At 39.5% G+C, this 26,437-nt stretch overlaps 1 protein-coding gene across 1 annotated transcript in view; it reads left to right on the plus strand.

Annotated features, from left to right (window-relative positions):
* Positions 1-26,437, plus strand: part of LOC114658130 (aryl hydrocarbon receptor-like) — a 104,000-nt gene that overhangs the window by 5,736 nt on the left and 71,827 nt on the right. Inside the window, exon 2 of the mRNA XM_028810188.2 lies at positions 16,930-16,997. Within this exon, the coding sequence (XP_028666021.1) occupies positions 16,930-16,997 (68 nt within the window). The remainder of the gene's footprint in view (positions 1-16,929; positions 16,998-26,437) is intronic.

The following is a 26,437-nucleotide window of genomic DNA, read 5'->3' on the forward strand; positions in this document are numbered from 1 at the left end:
CTTTTGTCTAATGGTGAAACCAAAACTCACAGTCAGGGAAAGAATAAATTAATAGCTGAAGTCGTAAACCAAAACATTTTTCTGTTATTCTCTTGGATTTTATTTAGAGTACTGATAGTGAATTTCTGCAACCTCTCACTCTAAAATAAGAAGGAATCTGATATGTCATCGCTGCTGCCTTGCAGGAAGGAGACCCGGGTTCGCTTCCTGGGTCCTCCCTGCATGGAGTTTGCATGTTCTCCCCGTGTCTGTGTGGGATTTCTCCCACTGTCCAAAGACATGCACGTTAGGTGCATTGGTGATCCTAAATTGTCCCTAGTGTGTGCTTGGTGTGTGTGTGTGTGCCCTGCAGTGGGCTGGCGCCCTGACCGGGGTTTGTTCCTGCCTTGCGCCCTGTGCTGGCTGGGATTGGCTCCAGCAGACCACCATGACCCTGTGTTAGGATATAGTGGGTTCGATAATGACTGACTGACTGACTGATATGTCATGAACTGATGCATGTACAGCACCCGTGTATAACAGCAAAGCATCCATTATACAAAAAAGCAACACAAATAAAGTGATGTCCTCAACAGAGCAATTAAAAGACCTAAAAACAATTAAATTTATTCTCAAGGAAACAAAACGAGGAAAAATTATTCAAAAGTAGGAAAAAAATTCAGCCAGCAGACCATCATGGCAGGGCCCCTGAAATAGGTTCTCCTACAATAGGCCCTGCATGATCTGAAAGTGCTTTAAGCTGTTTTAATACATGCATGGATGGATGTTTGAACTAATTTATTTCAGAGCCAGGAATAAAATAAAAACAATACTAAAAAAAAAAAAATCTTTTTCACATACCTTCAAAAGTAACACCAAAAGGGTTAAGTTTTTATTTTCTTTATTTGGCTAACATGTTTTCTATCGCTTGTAAGCAAAGTGTAAGAAAGCAGATAAGGTTCTGGCTGCCTGCATTCTTTGAACAACATGATGTTATGTAGATGAACTGGCTGATTAGTTAAAAAGCGCTGAGATTGTGACATGCCATTACCAAAAGCCAATCAGACACATGGACTCCTGTTTTATCAGTGCTCATACTGTACCTGTGAAAAAGAATGAATTTGATGACCTGATTTTAAACTCTTACCATGGTGGCTTCCTTTACTACTAATTGTTTAAATGATATCAGTGATTTAACACAAAGATAAATAGGCTACCAGGTCACTGAAAGTAGTAGCCACACCACCCTGTTGACTGGGGCTGTGTCTTTGTAACATTTTCATCCAAGGAAATAAATTATGTCAGTAACTGAATCTTATAAAGAGTTGCGAGGAATAAATTGTTGTGGAGTTATTCTAATTAAAAAAATAATAAAGTTTTATAAGAAAATGATGATAAGAGCAAAAAATCAAGATTTTAGAAATTGTGGCATCTCATCATAATATCAAAAGTCCTCCTACATAATGTAAAACATGAAACAAATAGACTAAAATGGTACAGCTTGCAACTGAACCTTGTGGTAACTCTCATTTAATGCTTACTGGGAAAAAATGTAGTTTGGGCAGTTAGCTGACAACTAGAATGGTTAAAAAAGATGAATTTCAAATACAGCAAGTGAGTCATCTGCTATATTAGGTTGCTACAATGGTATTGTGACTTGTGTAAATGAAAAATGAAAGAAGAGATCACAAATATATTTCCCAAGCATAGGTTCAGAAAACTCTAAAGAGGTTTGTTTCAAAAGCTAGGCCATGAACTCCATGCGTGCATGGAAACATAAAGTATATTTGGCCCAGAAACTCTAAATCAGACTTGTGATCGACAACATCAAAGTAGGGAACCAAGAAAAACCTTGGCCCTAGGATTAAAAGAACCCTTAATTAACATTAACAAAATATTTTCAAAAATGTTCAAAAAGGATAACAAAATGTTCCCTCAAGATAGCAACCAAAAAAGTGACCACAACCAAAATTCAAACAAAAAAAAAACTATAAAGTAAGGATAGTGCAAAATTTCTAAAAACAGAAAATCAAAAGAACTTACAAAAGCATTCAAACTCAAAGAAATCCATAGATGAGAGAGCAGTAGGTAATGCCTGTAGTTTGCATGCATTACTGCGCATGGATTTTCATGTTCATAAAGATTTTTATATGTGAAGAATCTTTCTTTTACATATTGAATTACATTTTAAAAAAATTATATTTTTAAAACACTTGATTTTCATTGTTTATGTGAACTTTGGTATTGGACACGTGATCACAATGTCATACTTGTGGCATCATGTGAGTTAACATATCATTATTGTACATTGAGGTTATTGTTAGTAAAAATTAGCTTATTTCTAAGTAGGTCCTAGTGTCAGGTTTTGATTTTATAGTTTTGAAAACTTTTTGACTTTTGGTTTTGTCTCACCAGTTGGTCTTGGCTGTGTACTTTTGCTTTACTTCCTGTTTACTTCCTGTTACTTTTGACCCATGCTTTCCATTTTTGAACCTGCTTCTTGCTATTCTATTTATTTCCCAGTGTTTTGGGCCTGCACCAAATTAACATCATTTTGGACCAAAATTTTTAAGTGCCTTTCAGACAGCCTTGGTGTCACAATCCCTCCTAACCCATTAATAGCTGTGTTTGGTGTTCTTCCAGATGGATTTGAAATGGAGAAGGACAAGCAAACTGTGATTGCATTCACTACACCTTTGGCACGCAGACTGATTTTGTTAAATTGGAAGAATCCTAACTCTCCTTTAATAAGTCAGTGGGAAACCGATGTTTTATATTATTTGAAATTGGAAAAAATCAAATTCTCAGTTAGAGGATCTGTACAGAAATTTTTCAAAACCTTGCAGGATCTAATCAATAATATTTTAGAATAAGAAGAAATAATTATTTCCGCATTTCTTTTCCTTCTCCATTTATCTTTTTTTGCCCTATTAAACTCAATAATTTAGGAATGTTTACAAGCCTTAAGTTTTACTCCTTTGGCCATACTCTCCTTCTCAGGGGTGGGGTTTGATTTGTTTTACAATCCTATTTTTTGTAAAAATTGATCTATATGTACGGAATGATTACAATAAAATTAATAAAAAAATATTTCCCAGTGTTTATCACTCCTCAACATTCTGTACTAAGGCATCGAATAACTTATATGGTGAAGGAAGTTATGTCAGGTGTCCCCACCCCCTTAAGTTCAACACATAAAAGACAAGGTCCAAAGCTAAAATGGTCAACATGAAACAATAATGCTAAATATCCATCCATCCATTTTCCAACCTGCTGGAGCCAATCCCAGCCAACACAGGGCACAAGGCAGGAACCAATCCCAGGCAGGATGCCAACCCACCGCAGATAATGCTAAATAAATGAAAGTTAAATATTTGAATAAAAAAATGAATTCTGTGTCCAGGTTGAATTTGGCAGTAACCATTCGGTGGCTGGCTGAGGGAATCAGGATTCCTGAAATTATAGGGGTAAGGAGGGAAAAGAACATCCCTCGCTCAATTATGCAGTGTAACTCAAGACTGGAATCCCCTTGCTGGACTATATAGTATACTTAGGCACACAAGTTGCTGTCATCCATCTATCTATACTGACTCAAGGAGAGACAGTACAAATTTGAAAATGGAATAAAGAGAAAAGACATTGTCAGAAAACAGGTTAAGGTCAATACCAAAGATAAGAACTCTAACCCAAAAATCAATCACTATAGCCAGAAAAAATGTTCTGTTTGAAAAACCAGTCAGTCAGTCAGAGAAAATAGCCATGTAAAATCAAATATAGAATCCTAATATTGGGTGCTGAGGAAACCTTTGTACTGGTTGATGTCACACACCATGGACTCTAAGGAGTTTTTCGGATGGTTTATCGTGGTAACAACCAACGTTAACTCATCAAAAGGCTGGCATTCAATAAACAAATAAAGTGGTGCCATGATAAGATGTTTCAAAACTTCAATTTATTAACCCTTTTGTATTTTCAAAAGCCATGTGAAATTCACATTCCTTGAGGTTCACAACCCTAGAATCCATGTAAAATATGTACCCAACAACCATAGAGAGACAGGGAAAAATTAAAGATAATAACTCCTAACAAAATCAAGGACAACTAGGTGCAAGAAACCCAAATACATTCATAGGGAGGAGCACCCCTTACCCAACTATCCAAAACAATTAGAGACGCGGCCAGCCCTTTTGTGACTGTATAATAGAATTATAGAGAGGTGTGTTCCTCACTTAACTGTTTACTTCAATTAGAGACCTAAACACCACCCATTTGTGTACCCACTATGCACAGGGACACAAACGCCTTTTACATGACAGCTCAGTGGAATTAGAGGCATACAGTAAATACCTTTCAAATAGTGTGCCAATGCAGTTAAAGATAGGAAAACCCTTTGCCTATCTCTCTAATTAAATACTATATTTGGGAATTTTGACAGTATGTCCAAGAAAAGAATCAAGTAGGATCAAAGAAACAGTCAGAGGCTGATAGCATTTGGTAAAGAGTTATATAAGACTGTGAACACTTCTAAAATGTGGTGATTTACTGTTAGTTGGCAGTGTTTGGCTTCACAAAGGGTTTATGTCCTAGAAAACGTACTGTAGATGTACACAATCCACGTTTGTCTTTGTTAACTTAGCCACAATAAGTTATGGAGATGGATTTGGACCTCCTTGGATGGTTCAGACTAGGGAAAAGGTTTTCTGAGCACGCTCCATTTAACATTTTGCATGATGTGGGTCTACCATTCAACCCAAGTTGCCCTGTTACACTTTCTCACTTATTTTATTTTTAAACATACAGCAAAAGAAACATGCAATCTGATGTTTCTCTTTAGCTGCTGTTTGGAAACATGTGAATATACCAAAATGTGGTCAAATTCTTAAAGAAATTCTGTTTCATTTATTCATATTTGGAGAATGATCCAAAAATACAAGGCCAAAGTTACACTGGAGTAGTTTGCCAACAAAAGAGAAACATCCTCAAGTGGTCTGATCACAGTCCAAGCCATAACTATGAATCTTAAACTGAATAGCTTGACTGCACTGACAAATTTGCCAAGGAGAGTTGGTGAAAATTGTGCCAAACTTTATTAGATTCTTATCCAGAATGAGCATTAACACTAAAATATGTTAATGTGAGGAGTTCTGAATGCTTTTATAAAGAGTATATTTCAATATGTTTATTTCCTTTTGTCATTCCTAACCCACTTAATCCAGACCAGGGTCACAGGGGTGCTGGACAAACACAAAGATACACACACTCCCAGCAGACAGTAGGTTCAGTTGGAGCATGAACACACATACACTCCTAACACACTAGGGCAGCGTTTCTCAACCTTTAAGTGTTTGCGACCCGAGTTTTCATAACAGTTTTAATTGCGCCCCTGTGACGTTTTTTTTGAAAGGAGCCCACTAATACCAATTTGTTCTTTTTTAATTAATGATATATCATCGATGCATATTTTATTATGGACAGCACGGTGGAGCAGTGGTAGCGCTGCTGCCTCGCAGTTAGGAGACCCAGGTTCGCTTCCCGGGTCCTCCCTGCGTGGAGTTTGCATGTTCTCCCCGTGTCTGCGTGGGTTTCCTCTGGGCACTCCGGTTTCCTCCCACAGTCCGAAGACATGCAGGTTAGGTGGATTAGCGATTCTGAAATTGGCCCTAGTTTATGTGTGTCCTGTGGTAGGTTGGCATCCCGCCCAGGATTGGTTCCTGCCTTGTGCCCTGTGTTGGCTGGGATTGGCTCCAGCAGACCCCCGTGACCCTGTGTTCGGATTCAGCGGATTGAAGGATGGATGGATATTTTATTATACCTACTTAACTTTTATCGACATTTATCTAACTCTATATTTATTTTTCTAGTATCAGAATGTAGTTTAAGTTAATTTGTTTTGGTTTTAATAGATGTATTTTTCATATTTTCGATTCTTGTTTTCTTTTTTTCACATCTTCGCGCCTCCCTTTTTGTTACTTCGTGTCCCCCTAGGGGAGCCCGCCCCACAGTTTGAGAACCACTGCGCTAGGGCCAGTTTAGCTAACCTGCATATCTTCGGAAAGTGGGAGGAAACCCACACAGACACAGGGAGAACATGTAAACTCCATCCAGGACATGAACCCTGATCTCTTCACCACAAGGTGGTAGCACTACCACTGTGCCACCTTTATTTTCTTTTATTCTACAGTATTTGCTGATTGGGCAGCATTCTGGTGCTGTATTTTGCAATCCTCTTACAGCACCAGAAATCAGATCAGCACATTAACTATCTACAGTATATGAAGAGCTCCCCTCTTTCCCAAAGCTTTGCAGATTAAATTAACAGGTGACTATAAACTGGCCTTATGCCCACTGCAGGGTTAAACTCTACCTTGCACCTGATGTTGCCAGTGAAAGTGTAAGAGTGTGAAGGCAAAGCCCAAAACCTTTTATTCTTCTTTCTATTTACCAGAACCTTGACCATTATACCAGGCATGAACTCACTGTTCCTGTAGTGTGGCCACTTACTGGTCTCAAAGAATTTTTGATGCATAGATTCTCTGAGTTCCTGTAGTACCTACTATGATATCATTATGATATAATTATGACCATTACCTAGGTCACAATGCCATCTACATCTGAAGGATAGTGTGGAGAGGATCAGTACCATGAGATTTTTGGAAGTCACCGACACTGGAAGCACATAATGGGCACAACATTTCCTGGTTGTAACCAAGAAGGCCCAACAATGAAACTACTCAGGTTACGACACAGTTCTGTTCCTACGACAGCGATGTAACCCGAATTTTGGTGTAAGTCAAAACACACCCTAGCCCAAGTCACTTATCTATCCTAACACAGTTGTAAAATAATAATCTAGAACATAAAAACACAACTAAGCCACAGAAAAAGGAAATAATGATATACTGTACTGTATACTGTACTGTAGTAACAGAAAAAATGACAAAAATTGAGTGTAAAAAATTCCTTTATTCCTGTGGTTGTCCTGTACACTGGAAGGTGTGAGAGAGTGACCTATTGGGAGGAAGAAGCTGGAGATGATTCTACCTGTACTACAGGTGTTTCATCTTGAGAAGCAGCTGATGTAGAGGGTACAGGATCTGTTGCAGGCCTCTCTACCTTCTTAAAGAATTGTTCCAGGCTAGTCTGGAAGGTTGATGAGTTCTTATCTTCCAAAATCTGCCTATAAGCCCTGTAGACCTTACTGAATCTGTCATCGCTGGGGTCCTCAGCCTGAAACTTTGCCAACCCATCCTCTATCATAGAAAAACCTTCTGCCAAACCGTTGGTGGTAAATTTCTTGGGTTCTGGGGTTTCTATCTCTTCCTCTTCAATCAGTTGCTTCTCCAACTGAATGAGGTCCTCAGCAGACAGCTCCTCTCCATGTGATGCCAGCAGCTCTGTGACATCCTCACCCTCCACATCCAAATTAAGCTGTTTACCCATGGCAACAACCTTCTCTGTTACAGCCTCCAGTGACTCCTCAAAGCCATGGAAGTCATACACAAACTGGGGGCACAGTTTTTTCCACACACCATTTAAGTTTGTTTGCCTCACTTCATCCCAGACAAAAGCAATGTTTTGTACAGCATTGTAATGTTATCAGACTTCCAAGAGTCTTTGAGTGTCAGGTTCTTGTCCTTCTCAGTTGCATTAAGGGCCATAGCAAATGTCCTCTGGAGGTAGTAGGCCTTGAAAGAGGCAATGACACCTTGGTCCATGGGCTGTAAAAGGGAAGTGGTATTAGGTGGAAGGTAAACCACCTTGACATTAGGGTTAAAGTCACTCAAGTGGGCAGGGTGACCTGAGGCATTGTCCAGCACTAGCAACACCTTAAAAGGTAGTCCCTTGCTAACACAGTAGTCCTTCACTGCTGGCACAAAATGGCTGGAAAGCCATTCCTCAAAAATCTGAAGTGTCACCCATGCCTTCTTGTTAGACTTCCAGACAACAGGCAGTTGACAGTTGACTCTTCCAAATGCCCTTTAGTACTCTGCCTGGTACACCAACAGAGGCTTGAGTTTGAAGTCACCTGCAGCATTCCCCCCAAGAAGAAAAGTCATTCTCTCTTTGCCAGCTTTATGGCCTGGTAACTCTTCTCCTTCTTGGAGGTATAGGTCCTGTTAGGCATACGCTTCCAAAAAAAGCCTGTCTCGTCAACATTAAAAACTTGTTCAGCACAGTAGCCCCCCTCTTTAATTAATTCAGCCATCCTATTAGGAAATTCGCTTGCTTCTTTCTCATCCACACTAGCAGCTTCACCCTGTACCTTAAGGTTATGCAAATTGGCACAGGCTTTGAAATGCATGAACCAACCCCTACTAGCCACAAACTCTTCACTTTCACTCCCTTCCCCCTTTTCACTTTTTATTGCCTGAAACAATCATTTAGCCTTCTCCTGAATCAACATTAGAGTTACTGGTATACGCCACTGATGTTGGTCTTCCAGCCACAAAATTAGCAATCTTTCCATCTCAAACATTATGCCACTTCACTGTTTATTAATCACAGTTGATTTCATTGGGGCTTTACATGCTCTAGGATACGGTCTTATTCCTTGATAATTGTTGCTACAGTAGAGCGGCTATGGCTTAGCGCGTAGCCAATGTTTTTGCTCTCTTTAAAATATCTAATTTCACTTCCATCGTGATGGCTTTCCTCTTCTTCAAACACCGCGTACTTCCGCCACGCGCAACCAAACTACTGTACTGTAGTTCGCCAAAACTCCCTCACTCATATGCTGCGTACTTTCGCCGCACGCAACCAAACTACTGTAGTTCGCCAATTCCCTCACTCATACGCAGCATATTTTCGTCACCCGCAACCAAACTAGTTCCTTCAGCTTCTAAGGAATGTCTTTGTGTTTCCACCTATACCAGGGGTCTCCAACATGTCGCTTGCGAGCTACCAGTAGCTCGCAACCCCTTACCAAGTAGCTCGCCAAAGGGTTAATGAATCCTACATAAATTTGAAAACTTGATTAGTCAAATTAGGGGTGAGCAATCTTTCCAAAAAATCATATGACGATCCTTTTAACACAAACTCAAAATCCACAATCTGAATTGCAATCTATCTTTTCAATGTGCCATTAACTTAAGAGAATATCCGGACTCAAACTCATTAAGACCTCAGTAAAACTTTATTTTAAATATCAAACAAAGTTGAATTCAATTGTACTTTTGTTCGCTAGGTAAGCGGAGTTAAGGAACACGCCCCGAAGCTGGCGAGTGAGTGAGGAAGGCCCCTTCCCTCAGCCTGCTGCGTGTTTCTCGGATTTGTGCAAATAAATCGGTACCGCAAGCGAACTATGATACATAGTGAAATGAGTTGCAAAATCAACCGTAATGTTCAAGCAAATTATAGAAAAAAACCCAATCTAAATCCGTTAAGTAGTTCTCTCGTGAAAAGCAGATACACAAACAGACAGACAGACATTGGATTTTATATATTATATATTAGTAAACCTTCAAAATAATGTTGCTGTTAAAGTCTCCACAGCATTCTTAGCATTTCTGGATCTTAGTAGAGCCAGATAACTATAAGAATCTTCACCAAGCAGCTCTGAAAATGTCTGCTTTGTTTGGCTCTCCATACCTCTGTGAGTCTGCCTTTTCTGACATGAATGTCATGAAATCAAAGTTCAGAACAAGACTGACAGACGAACATTTAAATAACTCCATAAGAGTGAACCTAAGTGGCTACACTCCACCATACACCTCTCTTGTTGACTCCATGCAGTGCTAGTCATCTGACTAACTAAAAAACACATCACACATGCAACTGGACATGTGAATACTCTTGTGAAGTGAAACAGTGACATGTAACACAATGACAAATGAATAAGTAATATCTGTATGTTTGTAATTGCATTGTTTTGTTTTGACAGCATTCATGTTTTAATTCAATAGTGTGAGATACACTAGAAAATGCATACAGACATACAAAATGTACTTGCAGGTGATCTAAATATTTTTTGTGATGTTTTAATGCAAAATGTGACTCATGGACACCAACATTTTGTAAATGTTCAAGCAAAACAAGCTTATTCAGTTTGTTTGGGTTAAAATAAGCTATGAGAATCCATCCATTTTCCAACCCGCTGAATCCGAACACAGGGTCACGGGGGTCTGCTGGAGCCAATCCCAGCCAACACAGGGCACAAGGCAGGAATCAATCCTGGGCAGGGTGCCAACCCACCACAGGACACACACAAACACACCCACACACCATGCACACACTAGGGCCAATTTAGAATCGCCAATCCACCTAACCTGCATGTCTTTGGACTGTGGGAGGAAACCGGAGCACCCGGAGGAAACCCACGCAGACACGGGGAGAAAATGCAAACTCCACGCAGGGAGGACCCGGGAAGCGAACCCAGGTCCCCAGGTCTCCCAACTGCGAGGCAGCAGCGCTACCCACTGCGCCACCCAAGCTATGAGAATAAACGTTAGAAAACATGAGTAGCTCTCAGCCATTTTCAGTTTTTAAAAGTAATTCTCAGGGGAAAAAAGGTTGGAGACCCCTGACCTATACTCACCAACCTCTACAGAGTTCATACTACACATTACATCCTGGATCCTGGTTCATTACATCCTGGCCACATTACATCCTGGTTCAGCACTTGGGCATTTCAAGAGGGTGGTGAGACATCAGCCACCCTGTATGGTCACTCTTTTCCATTTTCAATTGTCACACACAGTAATTTCCACCACTAGATGATTAAGGCACAGTTATTATCCACAGTTCGTAAAGTGGATATACAGTACGTAAGTGCCAGTACCCTATTAAGTGTGAGTTTTGAGCTTTGCAGTTTACCAACATTTGTTTGAAGAGTGGGGGGGTGGCCCTCCTTCAAGTTTTCTGTGGCGCAAAACACCAAAATGAGACTTAATAGTGACTTGTAGTTTGTCCCCTTTGGACATTCCAACAGTGCGATACAACAAAACCGCCCCACTTCAAGCCCTGTAAAAGACTATTGAAAAGCCAATAATACTGACAACTGCATGTTTATTTCTTGCATAAGTATGTTATACCCATACCAGTAAAGTGGACTTGAACTTAAACAATATAAAAAACAAAATATAATTACTTCAAATTAACGTAAAAAAGTTAAATCAGAGAAACATGTAATCTAAGAAATAAAGTACTGGTCAGTTTGTAATCAACCTTTCTCTGGTTATTCTGATTTCCTCACGTATTCTAAACACAGTTTTGAAATGGACTGACATCCAGTTTAAGATACATTCCAACCTCATACTTAGTGTTACCAAAGCAGACTCCAGCACAGCACAACCATATCTCTCTATTACATAAAAAAAAAATCCTGCGACAAGACAAGACTTTTTTGAAGATTTTTTAAAGTCCGGTGAGACGAGACTTTTGACATAAGATTGTTTCAAGTCACACCCTCCTCTCAACCATATTCAAACACGCACACTGTCCACTCACATCTCATTCTTGTGAATGCTTTTGACAGACATATTTCCTGCTCTCTCAGCTCTTATAAATGTTTACATTTTCTTTAAGTTCCCAATTAAAGAAGACGTATTATGTCCAAAACTGATTGATGAATTTCATCCCAAAGGGATATCAACAGAAAAAATGAGTACTGGGGCAATCCTAGCACAGAGAAACGATAAAGTCAAATGAATTAACATGAAATTTGTTGCTTGGTTACACAGCAAATTGGTTAAATGCGTATCAAAAGACAATGCTGAAACAGTTGGTGGTGATCATGTAGAAGATGAAAAACATCAACTTGCAATATTCTGATTAATAACTATAACCGGTCTTCCACCGCCTGAATTACTGTTGAAAGAATAATGTATCCAAGTAAGGTAATAATTCTTTACATTTATATAGCACTTTTCTCACTACTCAAAGCGCTCTCCACACAGGGAGGACCCGGGAAACAAACCCACAACCTCCTTACTGCAAAGCAGCAGCACTACCACTGCACCACCTGTGAGGTAATATAGTACATCTTCCCCAGATAACATTAGACAACAAAGGAGATCTTGATATGCTATTCATATTAAATCGTTAACCGTTTCCCATTAGAATAGATTTTGCAAAGACAATTAACAAATCTCAGAGCCAAACATTCCAAAAAGTCGGTTTATTTCTTAGAGAGAATTAACGAAATTCTCTCACGGGCAGTTATACGTTGCGTTGTCATGATGTAAGTCCAAACACAGAATAAAATTCAGTACGATATTGACAAAAAATTAATTCAAAAAATTGTTTTAATTGAAGTTTTAAGTGTAAGTTTAAAAAATATTTGCGTGTTAATTTCAAAGCCAAACAAAACGAAGTCATATAACGTAATGAAAAACTCTAATGCAACATGAAACATAATTTACTTTCAAATTTTTACTTTTTACTATTTTTTAATAAGGTTAATTGATCACTGCAATGTAAAATAGTTAGTTCTATTATGCATATGTAACAATTCCCATGAAAATAACCATCTATTTAAATTGTACATCCGCATCCCTGTACGCAAGCGACAGAACCGCAAAGTGGCTTTCATGTAGCAAAGGCCCGGGGGTTGGTGAGTGAAGCCAGCAGGGGGCAAAGCCCTCTAGTGATAGAAAAAAAGGTTTGGAAAATGGGTAGACAAATGGCTAGATGAACTAAAGCAAATGTTTTGATTATTGAGATGTTGCAGATATCACCAGTGTGTGTGTGTAAACAGACGGTGTAAAATGGAGTATTATGTGCAGAATCCATTGTAAAATTCTTGAATTGGAGGTGTTCACATGAAATATTTGGATTCAAATGAAGTTACTGCAAAATATAGTGTATATACCTGCTGAGGTGTTTAATTAGGAGCATCTTATTTAGAATTACTTACACCTTATATTGCTTGCACATGTGGCCTTTTTTCACAGATTTTGTTCCTCCCTTGTCTATCATTAGAGCTAAGCTCTGCTATTCTATAGTTAAAGCATCTGATGCTGAGACTACCATTCTACTAGCAGGGACCTACACAAGCACTGGTCACAGCTGGTTAACAATAAATTCTGCATGTACACAGAATACCTTCACACAAATGACAGGACTGTGGATATATGCAGCAAGTTATTGAGTAGCTTTGTTGAAAGCAGTACCCTGAGGACCATCAAACCCCAATTGCAATGTTAGGTTAAGCAACAAAGCACATAGGACCAACTGACCATTTGGGAATTATTATTTAATTATTGTAGTAACATTTTAAGGATATACTTTATCTTTTTTTAGCTTAAAAATGTTTAAAGAATTTAAAGACAATAAGTCTGCATTAGTCTGCATAAGTCATATGAAGGCGTAAGTATGACATATTAATGTAGGCTTTCTCAGTTAACATATTTTTAGACTTTGTAACTTGTGGGAACTTTGGTGTATTTTTGTTAAAGGTTAAAGACTGCTCAAAAAATACTTGAACAGCACAACCTGCTTAGCGTACATTTCTAGCTAGTTGCACAAATACCAAATACATTCATTAAATGGTGACATTTAAATGTCACAAGCAGGGCCTAGACAGCTCACATATTCCATAAAATTAGTCAAGCGTACCATCTCAGGACCAGAAACACATTAGACTTTATAAAGTCAGACACTGAGCAGCAGCAGGATGAACACAATCACTAGGATATCTCTATGGCGTGAGACGTCTGAGCTACAACTATGGTTTGGTTTGGGTAGCGCTGTCTGTCTCTTCTGTTAATTATCCAGGTTGTGTGGTTTGATTATCACATTCATTTGCTTTGTTTCTGCTTTTGGTATATTAAGTAATCTCTTATATATATTTCTCTTCTGGTTCGTCCTGCTTCCACTTCAAAACCAGTCCCGCCCACACGCAGCCGACACGGCATTTCTCGATTCCTATTCGTCATCTTCCATGTCATGCACTATACTGGCCTGCTGAACGTAATACATCCAACAAGTACTCAAGGTGCTGCCATAATGGTAAAGTAGCTTTACCACACTTGCGGGAGCCACCTGTGTCTTTACAACAGCTTCTTACACAGCAGACATCAGAAGCTAAAAATTATTGTGAACACATTTCGAGAATACAACCCTTCTCTAATGTTTGCTTCCATGGGTGCACAGATAACTCAACCTCCTGGCCACGGACCATACTGTTTTAAAATACACGGGCAAATTTATCACCAAATCTCTCCACTATACGCTAACACTTCTACCTCTCCAGGATATGGGCAGTTGTATGTTTTTGACACAGCGCAAGCTACTGAAGTACACTTACAAAATAAAGCAAATTCTACATGCAGCGAAACTGTACTTCTCCAGCTAGATTCCATGCTCAGAACCATCAACCCCTTCGCTAAATCATACAAACACATGCATGAAATCGCTCAGTCCAATCCAACAGCATCTGTACGAATGGTTTACAAGGAAATCCCTAGGCAGGATTTACGACGATACAATGCCCTGACATGTCACACCGATGTTGCAGCGATTTTCGTCGGAGATGATGGCGAAACGCCTGCCGAAAGGGACATTTGCATCTATCCCATAGGCAACTCCTGTAAATAGATTTCCACGCTCAATATGAATTGCGATCCTATGGTTTACCCACTTTTATTCCCTTACGGAGACATTGGCTGGCACAAAGATTTACAACATGTTCCTGATAAAAGAACCGCCACGCGAATAAGGCTTACTCAATGCCAATTTTACGTGTACAGATTAGCAATGAGGAATACATTTAGTGTTTTGCACTCCAACGGCAAACTATTCCAACAGTACGTTGTAGATGCGTATGTTAAAACAGAGGGCGCGCGTTTCAATTATCTCAGATTACATCAACAAGATTTGCGCGTCGAACTATCAGACGCACTGCAAGCAAACGCAGAAAATAACAACGTTTGTGTAGGCAAAATGATCATATTACCGTCCACATTTCCAGGAAGTCCAAGATACATGCAACAAAACTATCAGGATGCCATGGCTATAGTAATAATAAATTCGGAAAGCCTGATTTATTTATCACTTTTACATGTAATCCTGCTTGGCCGGAAATTCTATATGGATACTGCGTCTTTCAAGAAGTATTTATTTCTTCTTGATTTCTGAATTCCTTTCTCACCATTTTCCGTTCCTATTCTTACACCGCCGTATGCTATGGCGGGCTTCGGCTAGTAACAAATTATAAAGACAGAGTAAAGTTTCTAAACCTGCTCCCTTGCATGCCTTGGTGCGCAGTTCTGCCAATCAGTGGATAGTTAAAAAAAGGCGCAAGACACCTATAAGATAAAAGAATCACAGTTACAGTTAATTCTGGTGGAAATCACACCATAGTCTTAGGTAAAAGTGCATTTTGTTCCTGATATGAATGTGAGCAACACTGGAGATCCACAAGGATCAGTCCTATCTGATTCTCTGTTCACTCTGTACATCTCACACTTTAAATATAACACAAGGTCATGTCACTTGCAGAAATTCTCTAATGATTCTGCACTTATGGGGTGTGTTGATAATGGAAATGACACAGAATATAGGAGTCAACGAGAAAACTTTGTTTCTTGATGGAGAAAGAATTGTCTGCAAATAGACATTAGCAAAACCAAGGAACTGGTTATTGACTTTCACCATACTCAAGAGCCTCTATATCCACTCACTATTCAGGCAGCGGATGTAGAAGTGGTGCTTGACTACAAGAGCGTTTGGTGTCCACATTAATGACAGATTGGACTGGTCTCAGGCACACAGAGGAACTATATAAGATGGGCAAAGCAGGCTCTTTTTTCTTAAGAGATTGCATTCCTTTAATATGGGGAGTGACATCCTTCACATCTTCTACAACTTTTGCAGTTTTCTACACTGTGGTGTGCTGGACTGGTAACATCACTTCAAAAGAGACCCACCAAATCAACAAGCTAATTAAAAGGGCAGGCTCCGTTATGGGATACACTCTGAAGCTCCTGGAGGTTGTAGCGAAGGAGAGAATTAAAACAAAACTGAGAGCCATTATGAACAATGCTGCACATCCTCGCTTATACACACTAACAGTGAGGACTTTCAGCCAATGAATTACTCAGCAGAAGAGTGTCAGGAGACGCTACTGGGGCTCCTTTATACCAACAGCAATATGTCTGCATAATGACTCACTGTGACTGTGACTGCCAAGTCAGAATTTTTCTTCTTTTTAATTTTCTGCCTTTTTAGTCAATGTGATATATATGTGTTTTTATGAGTTTTTATGAAAAAATAAGAATATATTATCTTTAACTGTACACAATCCAAAATCTTTTCTGTATGCCTTGATCCTGGTAAAGTATGCACAGCTAGGATTCAGAAAGTGGCTTTCTGTTTTTGCTATCTTGGTAGCCAAGCCTAAGATGAAGAGCAAACTACATTCTCAGAGGCATCTCCATATCTGGCATTCTTTTTCAGAACTTGTCTAATAAAATGTAATAATTGGTTAGTTTTACCTTTATCATGTGTATTTAAAGGTTGAATGAATGATGTAATTTTACGGTAAGTTTTCTTTAACTTTAAAGGCACATTAAACAAAAAAAATGTAAATGATTTGTTCTTCTTTATGTAACCATTTTTCTTCAAGCAATTAAGTAAGGAATCATTACACAAATACTTTCTTCAGTAGAAATCTCATTTTTATTAAAACATTTTATAAAAAATGTTTTTTTTACTTTAAAAAAATCACGCAGGTTTCGTTTAATAATTACGCATTTTATTGAACTTAAAACAGACTCTATTTTTGCCATCTGTTATGTTGTTTAATTTTTTTTAATATGCATAGCACTCATACCAAATTTAAAATAAAAGCTATTGAGTTTTCAGTGTGTCCATTTGTTTCAGGTCCTATTACGTAATGAGCAACATACTGACCTTCAAATATGAACTCAGCTATCCTGAAGTTGGTTATTTCAGAACTAGTTGTTTAGAATTTCAGAGGCTAACAAATGCATATTTTCTGTTTATTTGTAGATGTGCAGCAGAAGAATGAATACTTCAGTGTATGCCAGCAAGAAAAGGAAACGACCCACTAGTAAATCGTGAGTTATGATGGGGACTGCATGTGCCCACTACAAATGCAAAGCACAAGACAAATTAAATAGCACTGAGCGTGTTGTCCAGTGTGTGACTCATGGCTCGCATAATAGTTAGGGATAAATCAGTGTGTAGGGGACAACATTGAGTTAGAATTGGTAATAGAAATAAAACTTGTGGTATTCGGGAGTTATACCAATCAGAATGATTTACAGCTAGGTTGAAATTCTGCTTAATTAGCTTTAAATAATGTCACTAGGCTTGCTTTCCTTCTCCTCATGTTCTTTTTCTCACTCACTGTCACTGATCTTTTTGGTCAGTCAGTAATTAAGACATAACCTCTGATTCCAGGCTCAGCTACCCATGGGCAGGAAGAAGTTCACTTTAATGGTAACTATGAGTGAACAGGTTTACATTGTGGTTTGGGGTCTGCTATGGGCCCATAAATAATCAGGGCCATAAAGACACTGCTCCTTGGCTGATGATGTCAGTTCCTCATAATAAATCATAGGGCTTTGTATTCATAGGACAGGTGGTATCTGAGATAACTGTCCATATTCATAAATAACAGGAGCTTACCTGTCCATTGTGGAGCATACCTGGTGGCCTCTGGTGTGCTGAAGGTCTCTTGTGTGTTTTCTGTCAGGATGCCACAACCTCTCTCTTTGTGTGCCTGAAGAATCCATTATACATTCACAGGATTACTGCCTTGTCTATCCTCACTTGTATTCAGAAGTTTCCTTGTCTGATGTCAGTCTAGTGTCCTCTCTGATAGGCTCTTTACATTACATATGCATTATGCTGATTATGGCTAAATTCATATCTATTATTTTTCTTGGACAACATATCTCACTATGTTTGATTCTGGAGAGAAATACAAATGCTAAGATGTCCATGCTGCCCTTATTGTGTTTCTTTATTATATTATATTTCTTTTAACAATTGTACAGTCTTATTTTATTTATTTTAAAAGATTGTAAACTTTCACTGCAATGTTCACTGAAAGCATTTTAGTTGTGTAAATCTTTGATTCTATATTCACAAAAATGGAAATAACATAATTTTCTCAAAGCCACTTAAAAAATTAAGGGGAGCAGGGGTCTAGAGCTTTACCTGGCAGCACCTGACCACGAACTAAGTCTGTGTAGGGAAACAACCCATCACAGCATCTACACATTGGCAATGCGCTTAAAAAATGAAATAAAATAGAACTTTTAAACTAGCGGTGATTATGAATAGAACTTTTTTATGGGGCGGAGTGGTGGCTCTGAGGCTAAGGATCTGCGCTGGTATCCCAAAGGTTGCCGGTTCGAATCCCTGTCACTGCCAAAAGAGATCCTTCTCTGCTGGGCCCTTGAGCAAGGCCCTTAACCTTCAATTGCTCCAGGGGCGCTGTACAACGGCTGACCCTGTGCCTTGACCCCAAGGGGTATGTGAAAACTAACAAATTCCTAATACAAGAAGTTGTATAAGGCGAAATAAAGAATAAAATAAAAAACAAAAAACTTTTACGCCATTCCAAAGCCATTCTACTCTCAGGTCTCCACAAACGCACTGTCCAAATTAGCTGCCTGGTCTGCCTGGTCCCATTCTGATCTTGATGTTAGTGAAACACACCTACACATTGGAGCATTTCCTATGCATGTTCATTTTCTTTGCGTGGTGGGTGGTTGTCTTTTAAACATTTCCTTATACCTGCTTATTTCACTACAGTGTTCCTGGCACCCATAACCTGTTCTGAAGGCAATGTAGAAATCAGTCTTGGAAAGGGCAATCATGCAAGGCACAGTGACTAGTGACAAGTGAAATAGGCAAGTTTTGATTCACATTGAGTTTTGTGACTGACACTAAAATTCTTTTTGTAGGCAATTTTACAATTGTGAAATATGAAACTCACCAAAAAGATTTTTGGATTGTTTTAAAGTTTATATGATTTGGGGAAAAAGGGAATATTGCTCCCCTAAACCTCTTTCACATTTCCATGATTATGTGTGTTTTTTTCTGCTGCTGCATAGTACATGTAAAATCAATTCTATTTATGATTCTCGTCCACATCACCCCACATGAGTGCAGTGCATTTGTTTATAAATAGCACATACTCCATATTTTCAATACAAAGTCACAGTAAAACACACTATCATACACATCACTGTATTCTCCTCACAAGAAAATCTCAAGCCCCAAATCCGCAGTTTCCTACCAATCACCCTTTTATTGTTTATTGAATCCAGCAGGAGAAGTTGAGGAGATTGTACTCCTAGCTGGGAGTGGGAGCAGGACACTTCATAAATAGTTCACATGTCCTACTCTGAGGTAGGACAAATTATTATCCTAGTCAGACTTTTAGTGCAATTCCTAGAAATAATTTTGAAACACTGATCAGGTGGGTGAGAGGGCTGATCAGGTGGGTGAGAGGAGCTGATTGGAGACTGAGATGTGTTGATGTCATCCTTGCGAGCGGAAGAGAAGATGCTGACAGTTGTGTGTTCTGAGGTGTAAGACTTAATTAAAAAATACATTTAGTCCTAAAAACTGTGCTTTTTGGTTCCAGCTAAGGATCTGTGCAGAAATTGTTTAAACTTTTTTTCCCATTAGGAAGTTTTTTTTGCTTTTGTTTTTCAATCGCACAGGAGCAAAAGTAGCTGAGTGTTTGAGAAGCATTTGGAAAAGTTACTTGCACTTGTTTTTATTTGTACTCAGACTTGCATCCGCAAGGAAAGGCAGTATGCAGATGTATCTTACACCGGCATCTCTATAAGTAAATAATAATTGTTGTAGCAACAGATAGTTAAAAGTAACAGTAATACCGTTTCTTAAGTGGGGAAAAAAGTCGGGGCATATACAGAAAATTTTGATAGAGCGGCAAACAGCACTCATACAGTCAAACAGTAATGCTAATAGATAACTGAGGGCACACATGTTCATAAGTAAGAAAGCATTCATTTTAAGTAAAGATATGCAGCTGACTTTAAAGCAGTAAGGAGAAGTGCTCCGTGTTACATACGCAGGTGACTAGTGTTAAGGTGCCGATCAGGCACATGTGGCTGTAGGAGCAGATAAGACAGTAAGAAATTAACTAGCATTTGACATTCCGTGAGTTTTTCTAGACTGAGCAATTTTTAGTGATCAGGAAAGCAGAGCAGTTAAGAGGGCCACAGCGTAAGGGTTCATTAATATGAAGGAATACAAATGGTGTGAGTGGAGAGTTTTTAAGTAAGGAATAAGAGGAGCACAAAGTTAGGAGAGCAGAGAAAGAAAAGTAAACTTAACTTCCTAGATAGATAAACAGCAGGCAGTCTAGGGGGAGAATATTACAGGAGCTTATGGGACCTGTAGGAGTAAAATAACTTTAACAGTTCTTCAATCTATTTTTTGCTAATTTTTTAGTTTTATCATTTAAGTAAAGTCATTTAATTAAAAAAAAACGTTGGGCAGTTTTCATAATCCAAAGTCAAATTTCAATAATGAGGCCAGTACAATGCAGGTCCTGTCAGATGTTGAACTTTTCAGATGACAGGTTGGAGGATCCAGTCTTCCATGAGGGCTACATTTGCAATAGATGCCAGCTGATCCAGCACCTCGAGCTCAGGGTCGCTGATCTGGAGGAGGAGTTGGCTGGCATGCCTTTTAGTAGAGAATTGGTGGACCTGGCCCTGGTGTCCTTTATAGATGTAATGTGTAAACCTAAGGGGGTACAAGAGGAGACTCCAGACCAGACATACAGAGATAGCTGGGTTACAGTCACAAGGTGCAAGGTAAAGGGTGCACACTGTCCGGGGACTTCAATCTCAGCACTGGAAGTGTTGAACTGTTTACAGGTAACTGACGTGGTGGGCAGGCCTGTGGAGCCCCAATTGGCCACATCAGTTCCCAGAAAGACAGAGGTAATGATAGTTGGAGATTTAATCATTAAGACTACTGAAGCGCAGGTTGCTCCAAAGCCAAAGAGTCTTGCATTGTCTGTTGCCTTCTGGGTGCACCGGTAGGAGACCTCCCAGCAAGGGTTGATAGGCTCTTAGTCAGAGCAGGGGTGGATCCATTGGAACAAATGACTTAAATAAGGTTAGTCTAAAAGTTTTGTGATCCAAATTTTAAGAGTTAGGAGCCGGCCAGAGTAGCACAACTGAAAAGGTAGTCTTCTGCGAAGTTCTGCTTGTGCCACGCACCAGTCGGGGTAAGACTGAGAAGACTAGAAGGCTTAACATGTGGCTCAAATCTTGTTGTAGGGTTAAAGGGTATAGGTTTATGGGGCATAGAGACTCTTTTTTGAACACATATAACCTGTTCCACCACGACGGGTTACATCTAAACAGGAGGGGTACAAATATGTTGGGGAGGAATATGAGCATGTTTAAACAAAAGTAAGAGGGGCATAGAGTTTAGGACAGGGCAGGTTTATAATTGTACATGAAGGAAGTAACAATAATGTAAAAATAAAAATGCATAACAATGTAAATTCTAACCCAAGGTTTAAATGCAAAAGTAAGATGAGTAATACATTAAAAATAGCTTACCTTAATGCTAGAAGTAACTAAAATAAAATAAGTCAGTTGGAGTTGTATGTAGTGGAGCATAATTATGATATTATGACAATCACAGAAACTTGGCTAAATAAAAAAGCTGAGGATAAGTATAAAATGTAGGGATACACATTTTTTAGGAAGGTTAGACAGAACAGAAAAGGAGGTGAGTTGCTGTTTATAGTCAAATAGAATTTAAACACATGTCCTCTTTAATTGGACAATGAGCCCCATCCTAGTGAGGACATCTGGCTGGAAAGCATTAGAGAAAGTGGCCTTATTTTAGGAGCGTGTTTTAGACCGCCCAATGCAGTCAGTAATTCAATGCAAAAGGCAAGTTTACAGGGATATATTATGTTCATGGGGGACTTTAACTACCAAAATATTAACTGGGCTAACCTTGCAAATAGTGGAGCACAAGAGTAGGAGTTTTTAGAAGTAATCAGTGACTTTCTTAACACTAGAATCCCTGAAGCCTACGAAAATATGTGTGATGCTGGGCCACATTAAATCACCTCGCACCTTCTCATCAGCGTTTTTGTTTTGAAATGTGTTAATCAGCACTGGCAGCAAACAGCCTGCTATGCCATTCCACACCGAGGCAGCTGAAGTCAAGTCAGATGCAAAATTCTCAGAGCTGAAGTCTGTTTATCCGCGTGTAAGGTGTCTGGAATTGTATAGTGTAAATACTATATAGTTATTTAAAATAATTTTGTTTCATGTTTGTTTTGTGTCAATAACAATCTGTGTAAATGTAGAGTGACAGGAAATGTGAGGAATGTTTGATAAAGTTAGGAGTGATGTTCCACAGGGGTCTGTGCTAGGGCTCACTGCTATTTTTAATGTATATAAATGATTTGGAGAGAAATATAAGTAACAAGCTGGTAAAGTTTGCAGATGATGCTACTAAGCTGGATGGATTGGCAGATAATCTAAAATTCATTGAATCATTACAAAGAGACTTGGACAGTCATAGTGCCAGACAGCGTTCAGAAGCCATTAAGAAGGCTAACAGAATATTAGTTTTTATAGCATAATGTATAGAGTACATGTCTAAGGAGGTTATGATGAAGCTTTATAACACAGTGGTTACATCTCACCTAGAGAACTGTGTACAGTTTTGGTCTCCAGGCTACAAAAAGGACATAACAGTGCAGGGAAAAGTCTAGAGCAGAGCGACTAGGCTGATTCCAGGGCCATGAGAAATGAGTTACCAAAGGACCATTAAAAGAGCTGAGCCTTTTCAATTTAAGCACAAAAAAGATTAAGAGGAGACATGATTAGGCAAGGAGAAACAGGATGAGCACTGCCAGAGCCCTACAAGATGACCTCCAGCAGGCCACTGGTGTGAATGTCTCTGACCAAACAATCATAAACAGACTTAATGAGAGTTGCCTGAGGGCTCAACATCATCGAGTGGGCCCTGTGCTCACTGCCTGGCACCTTGGAGCTCGATTGGCATTTGCCATAGAATACCAAAATTGACAGGTCCACCACTGGCTCCCTGTGCTTTTCACAGAAGAGAGCAGGTTCACCCGGAGTACATGTGACAGATGTAAAAGGGTCTGCAGAGGCCGTGGAGAACTTTATACTGCCTGTAACATCATTCAGCACGACCGGTTTGGTGGTGGGTCAGTGATGGTCTGGGGAAGCATATCCAAGGAGGGATGCACAGACCTCTACTGGCTAGACAATGGCACCTTGACTGCCAATAGGTATCGGGATGAAATATTTGGACCCATTGTCAGACCCTAGATAGATAGATAGATAGATAGATAGATAGATAGATAGATAGATAGATAGATAGATAGATAGATAGATAGATAGATAGATAGATAGATAGATAGATAGATAGATAGATAGATAGATAGATAGATAGATAGATAGATAGATAGATAGAATTCTTTATTGTCATTATGCATACACATGTTGGTAGGACTCAGCTTCAAGGCAGAATGCTTAAAATACACAAAACACTATAAATAATAAAATAAACATAATAAGTATAAAATACAGCAACAATAAAACATCATCAGGTCCAGACTTTTCCTGAGGTACTACGCCAGCAGGGACCAGCAATCTGTATGCGTGGGTCTGCAGGGGAGGAATACGAGTGTGTGTGTGTTTGCGAGGGAAAGTGCATGTGCATGTCTACAGGGGGCCGGATTAGGGGTAGATGTAGATTTATGTGTGTGTACCATCAGGGGCAGATGGACTTCACAGCTCTGGAGAAAAAGCTGTCTTTCAGTCTGTTGGTACGTGTTTTTATGTTTCTGTACCGCTTTCCCGAAGGAAGTGGTACAAACAGTACAGCTATACATTTGGCCCTCTTCTGCACCCTTCCAGCATATACAGAGTCCAGGTCTAGGAGAGGACTTCCCACTATCCCCTGTGCTTTTCTCACCACCCGTGCCAAGTCCTTCCTGTCCTGTGCTGTGCAGCTGCCATACCACACAGTCATACTATGAAAGAGAATGCTTTCTATAGTGGATCTGTACAAGTTTGTGAGAAGCAGAGAGAAGAATCCAGCACGTCTCATCTTCCTGAGGAAGAAGTGTCTTTGTTGGGCCTTCTTTACCAGGTGAGATGTGTTCAAAGACCAGGTCAGATCCAATGTGATGTGGATACCCAAGAACTTGATATTGTCCACACACATTACAGCCTCCTCATGTATGAATATAGGAGCGTGTTCTGTTCTTCTGGACCTCCTATAGTCCACAATGATCTCTTTGGTCTTGCTGGTGTTCAAGATGAGGTTGTTGGCTGAGCACCATAGTGCTAGGTGTTGTATCTCGTCTCTGTAGTGAGTCTTATCATTGTCTGATATGAGACCCACCACGGTCATATCATCCGCAAACTTCACAACCATATTTGTGGCATGGATGGCAGAGCAATCGTGCGTAAATAACGTGAAGAGTGCTGGGCTGAGCACACAACCCTGTGGCGTGCCTGTGTTCAGAACCAGCGTGGTTGATGTACAATCTCCAATTCTAACCACCTGAGGCCTGTTCCAGAGACACAACGTGGACAGACCCAGATTACAAAGCTTTTGTACCAGCTTGTCTGGGGTTACGGTGTTAAACGCTGAACTAAAATTGATGAATAGTATCCTAACATAAGTGGTAGGGCACTGCAGATGAGTCAGGGCTGTATGAAGTGCTATTGAGACGGCATCCTCTGTAGATCTGTTCTTCCTGTAGGCAAACTGATGGTTGTCAAATCCAGCAGGGATGGCAATCTTGATGTACTTTAGGAGGATTCTCTATTACTGAGTTCAGAGCCAAAGTGCGGTAATCATTAAGGCAGGTGACCGCTGATTTTTAGGCACTGGCACAATAGTGGAAGATTTGAGGCAGACAGGGACCATTGCAAGTTGTAGAGAAAGGTTGAACATGTCCAGAAAGACTCCTGCCAATTGATCAGCACATAGTTTCAGTGTATTACCCGACACCTTATCTGGTTCTACAGCTCTGTTGGTATTGATCCTCCTCAGGGTGGACCTTACTTGATGTAGTTGCAGAACTAGAGGCTGATGCTGCTCCTCCAGCCAAGGGAGATGTATAGTCTCCCTGCTGCTAGATGCATCAAAGCGTGCAAAGAAACTGTTCAAGGTGTCAGGGAGACTAGGGTCATAGCTGACCTGCTGATCGCCGCGCTTATAATCTGTTATGGTCTTTAAGCCTCTCCACATGTTCTGTGGGTCGTTGTTATCAAAATACTCCTCAATAAGCTGTTTATATCTGTATTTTGCCAGGTTTATTCCTTTTTTTAGTTCTTTTCGAGCTTTGCTATATGCCAGCCTGTTGCCTGACCTACTGTATATGCAGCATCCCGGACTTTAAGCAGGGACCTCACCGTACTGTCCAGTCATGTTTCTGATTAGGAAACACCCTAAAGGCCTTCGTGGGCAGGACAGCATCAGTACAGATCTGCACATAGGATATGACAGATGATGTAAATCCCTCTAGATCTGAGCCCTCTTTGATCACTCCCCAGTCAGTATGGTCAAAACATTCCTGTAATGCTGAAGATGCCTCCTCAGTCCATACCTGTACTGTTCTGGTAGTCGGTTTCATCTTGCAGATCATGGGAGTATAGGCTGGGATCAGCTCCACTGCGATGTGGTCCGACTTGCACAAATGTGGGGCTGCTACAGCCTGGATGAAGGAATTGATACCATTGACTAGCCCCCATGCTCCCCTGACCTAAATCCAATAGAACACCTCTGGGACATTATGTTTCGGGCTGTCTTTTGCCACCCGGTTGCACCTCAGAGTGTCCAGGTGCTCAGTGATGCACTTGTCCAGATCTGGGAGGAGATCCCCCAGGACACCATCCGATGTTGTCAAGCATGCATATAAGCACGTGGGGGCCATACAAACTACTGAGTACGAATTTGATTTGCTGCATTGAAATTTCAGCAAAATGGTCTAGCCTGCTGCATCATTTTTTTCACTTTGATTTTCGGGGTATCTTTGAATTCAGCCCTTTGTAGGTTGATAATTTCCATTTCCATCAAACGATGTGGCATCCCTTCGTTCCTAACACATTACCCAGTCCATATCAGTATAGATATCCAGCAGGATTTTTTTTCCTATCGAGATCTGATGTGTTTTTAAAGTGTTCCTTTAACTTTTTTCAGCAGTTTATATATATATATATATATATATATATATATATATATATATATATATATATATACATATATATATATATATATATATATATATATATATATATATATATATATATATATATATAATACTTGTGATATTTATTGTTAACTAGCTGAAATACCCAGTGTTGCCCAGGAGGAAAATAAAGTGCTTTTGTTTTAATTGTTTGAGAAAAACATAATTTAAAAAAAAAAGCACAACTTTAAAAATAAAAATAAATTAACAAACAATAAAGACTCATTAATGTCC

The sequence above is a fragment of the Erpetoichthys calabaricus genome, chromosome 9 (genome assembly GCF_900747795.2).
Source record: "Erpetoichthys calabaricus chromosome 9, fErpCal1.3, whole genome shotgun sequence".
In the NCBI taxonomy this organism is placed as follows: Eukaryota; Metazoa; Chordata; class Cladistia; order Polypteriformes; family Polypteridae; genus Erpetoichthys; species Erpetoichthys calabaricus.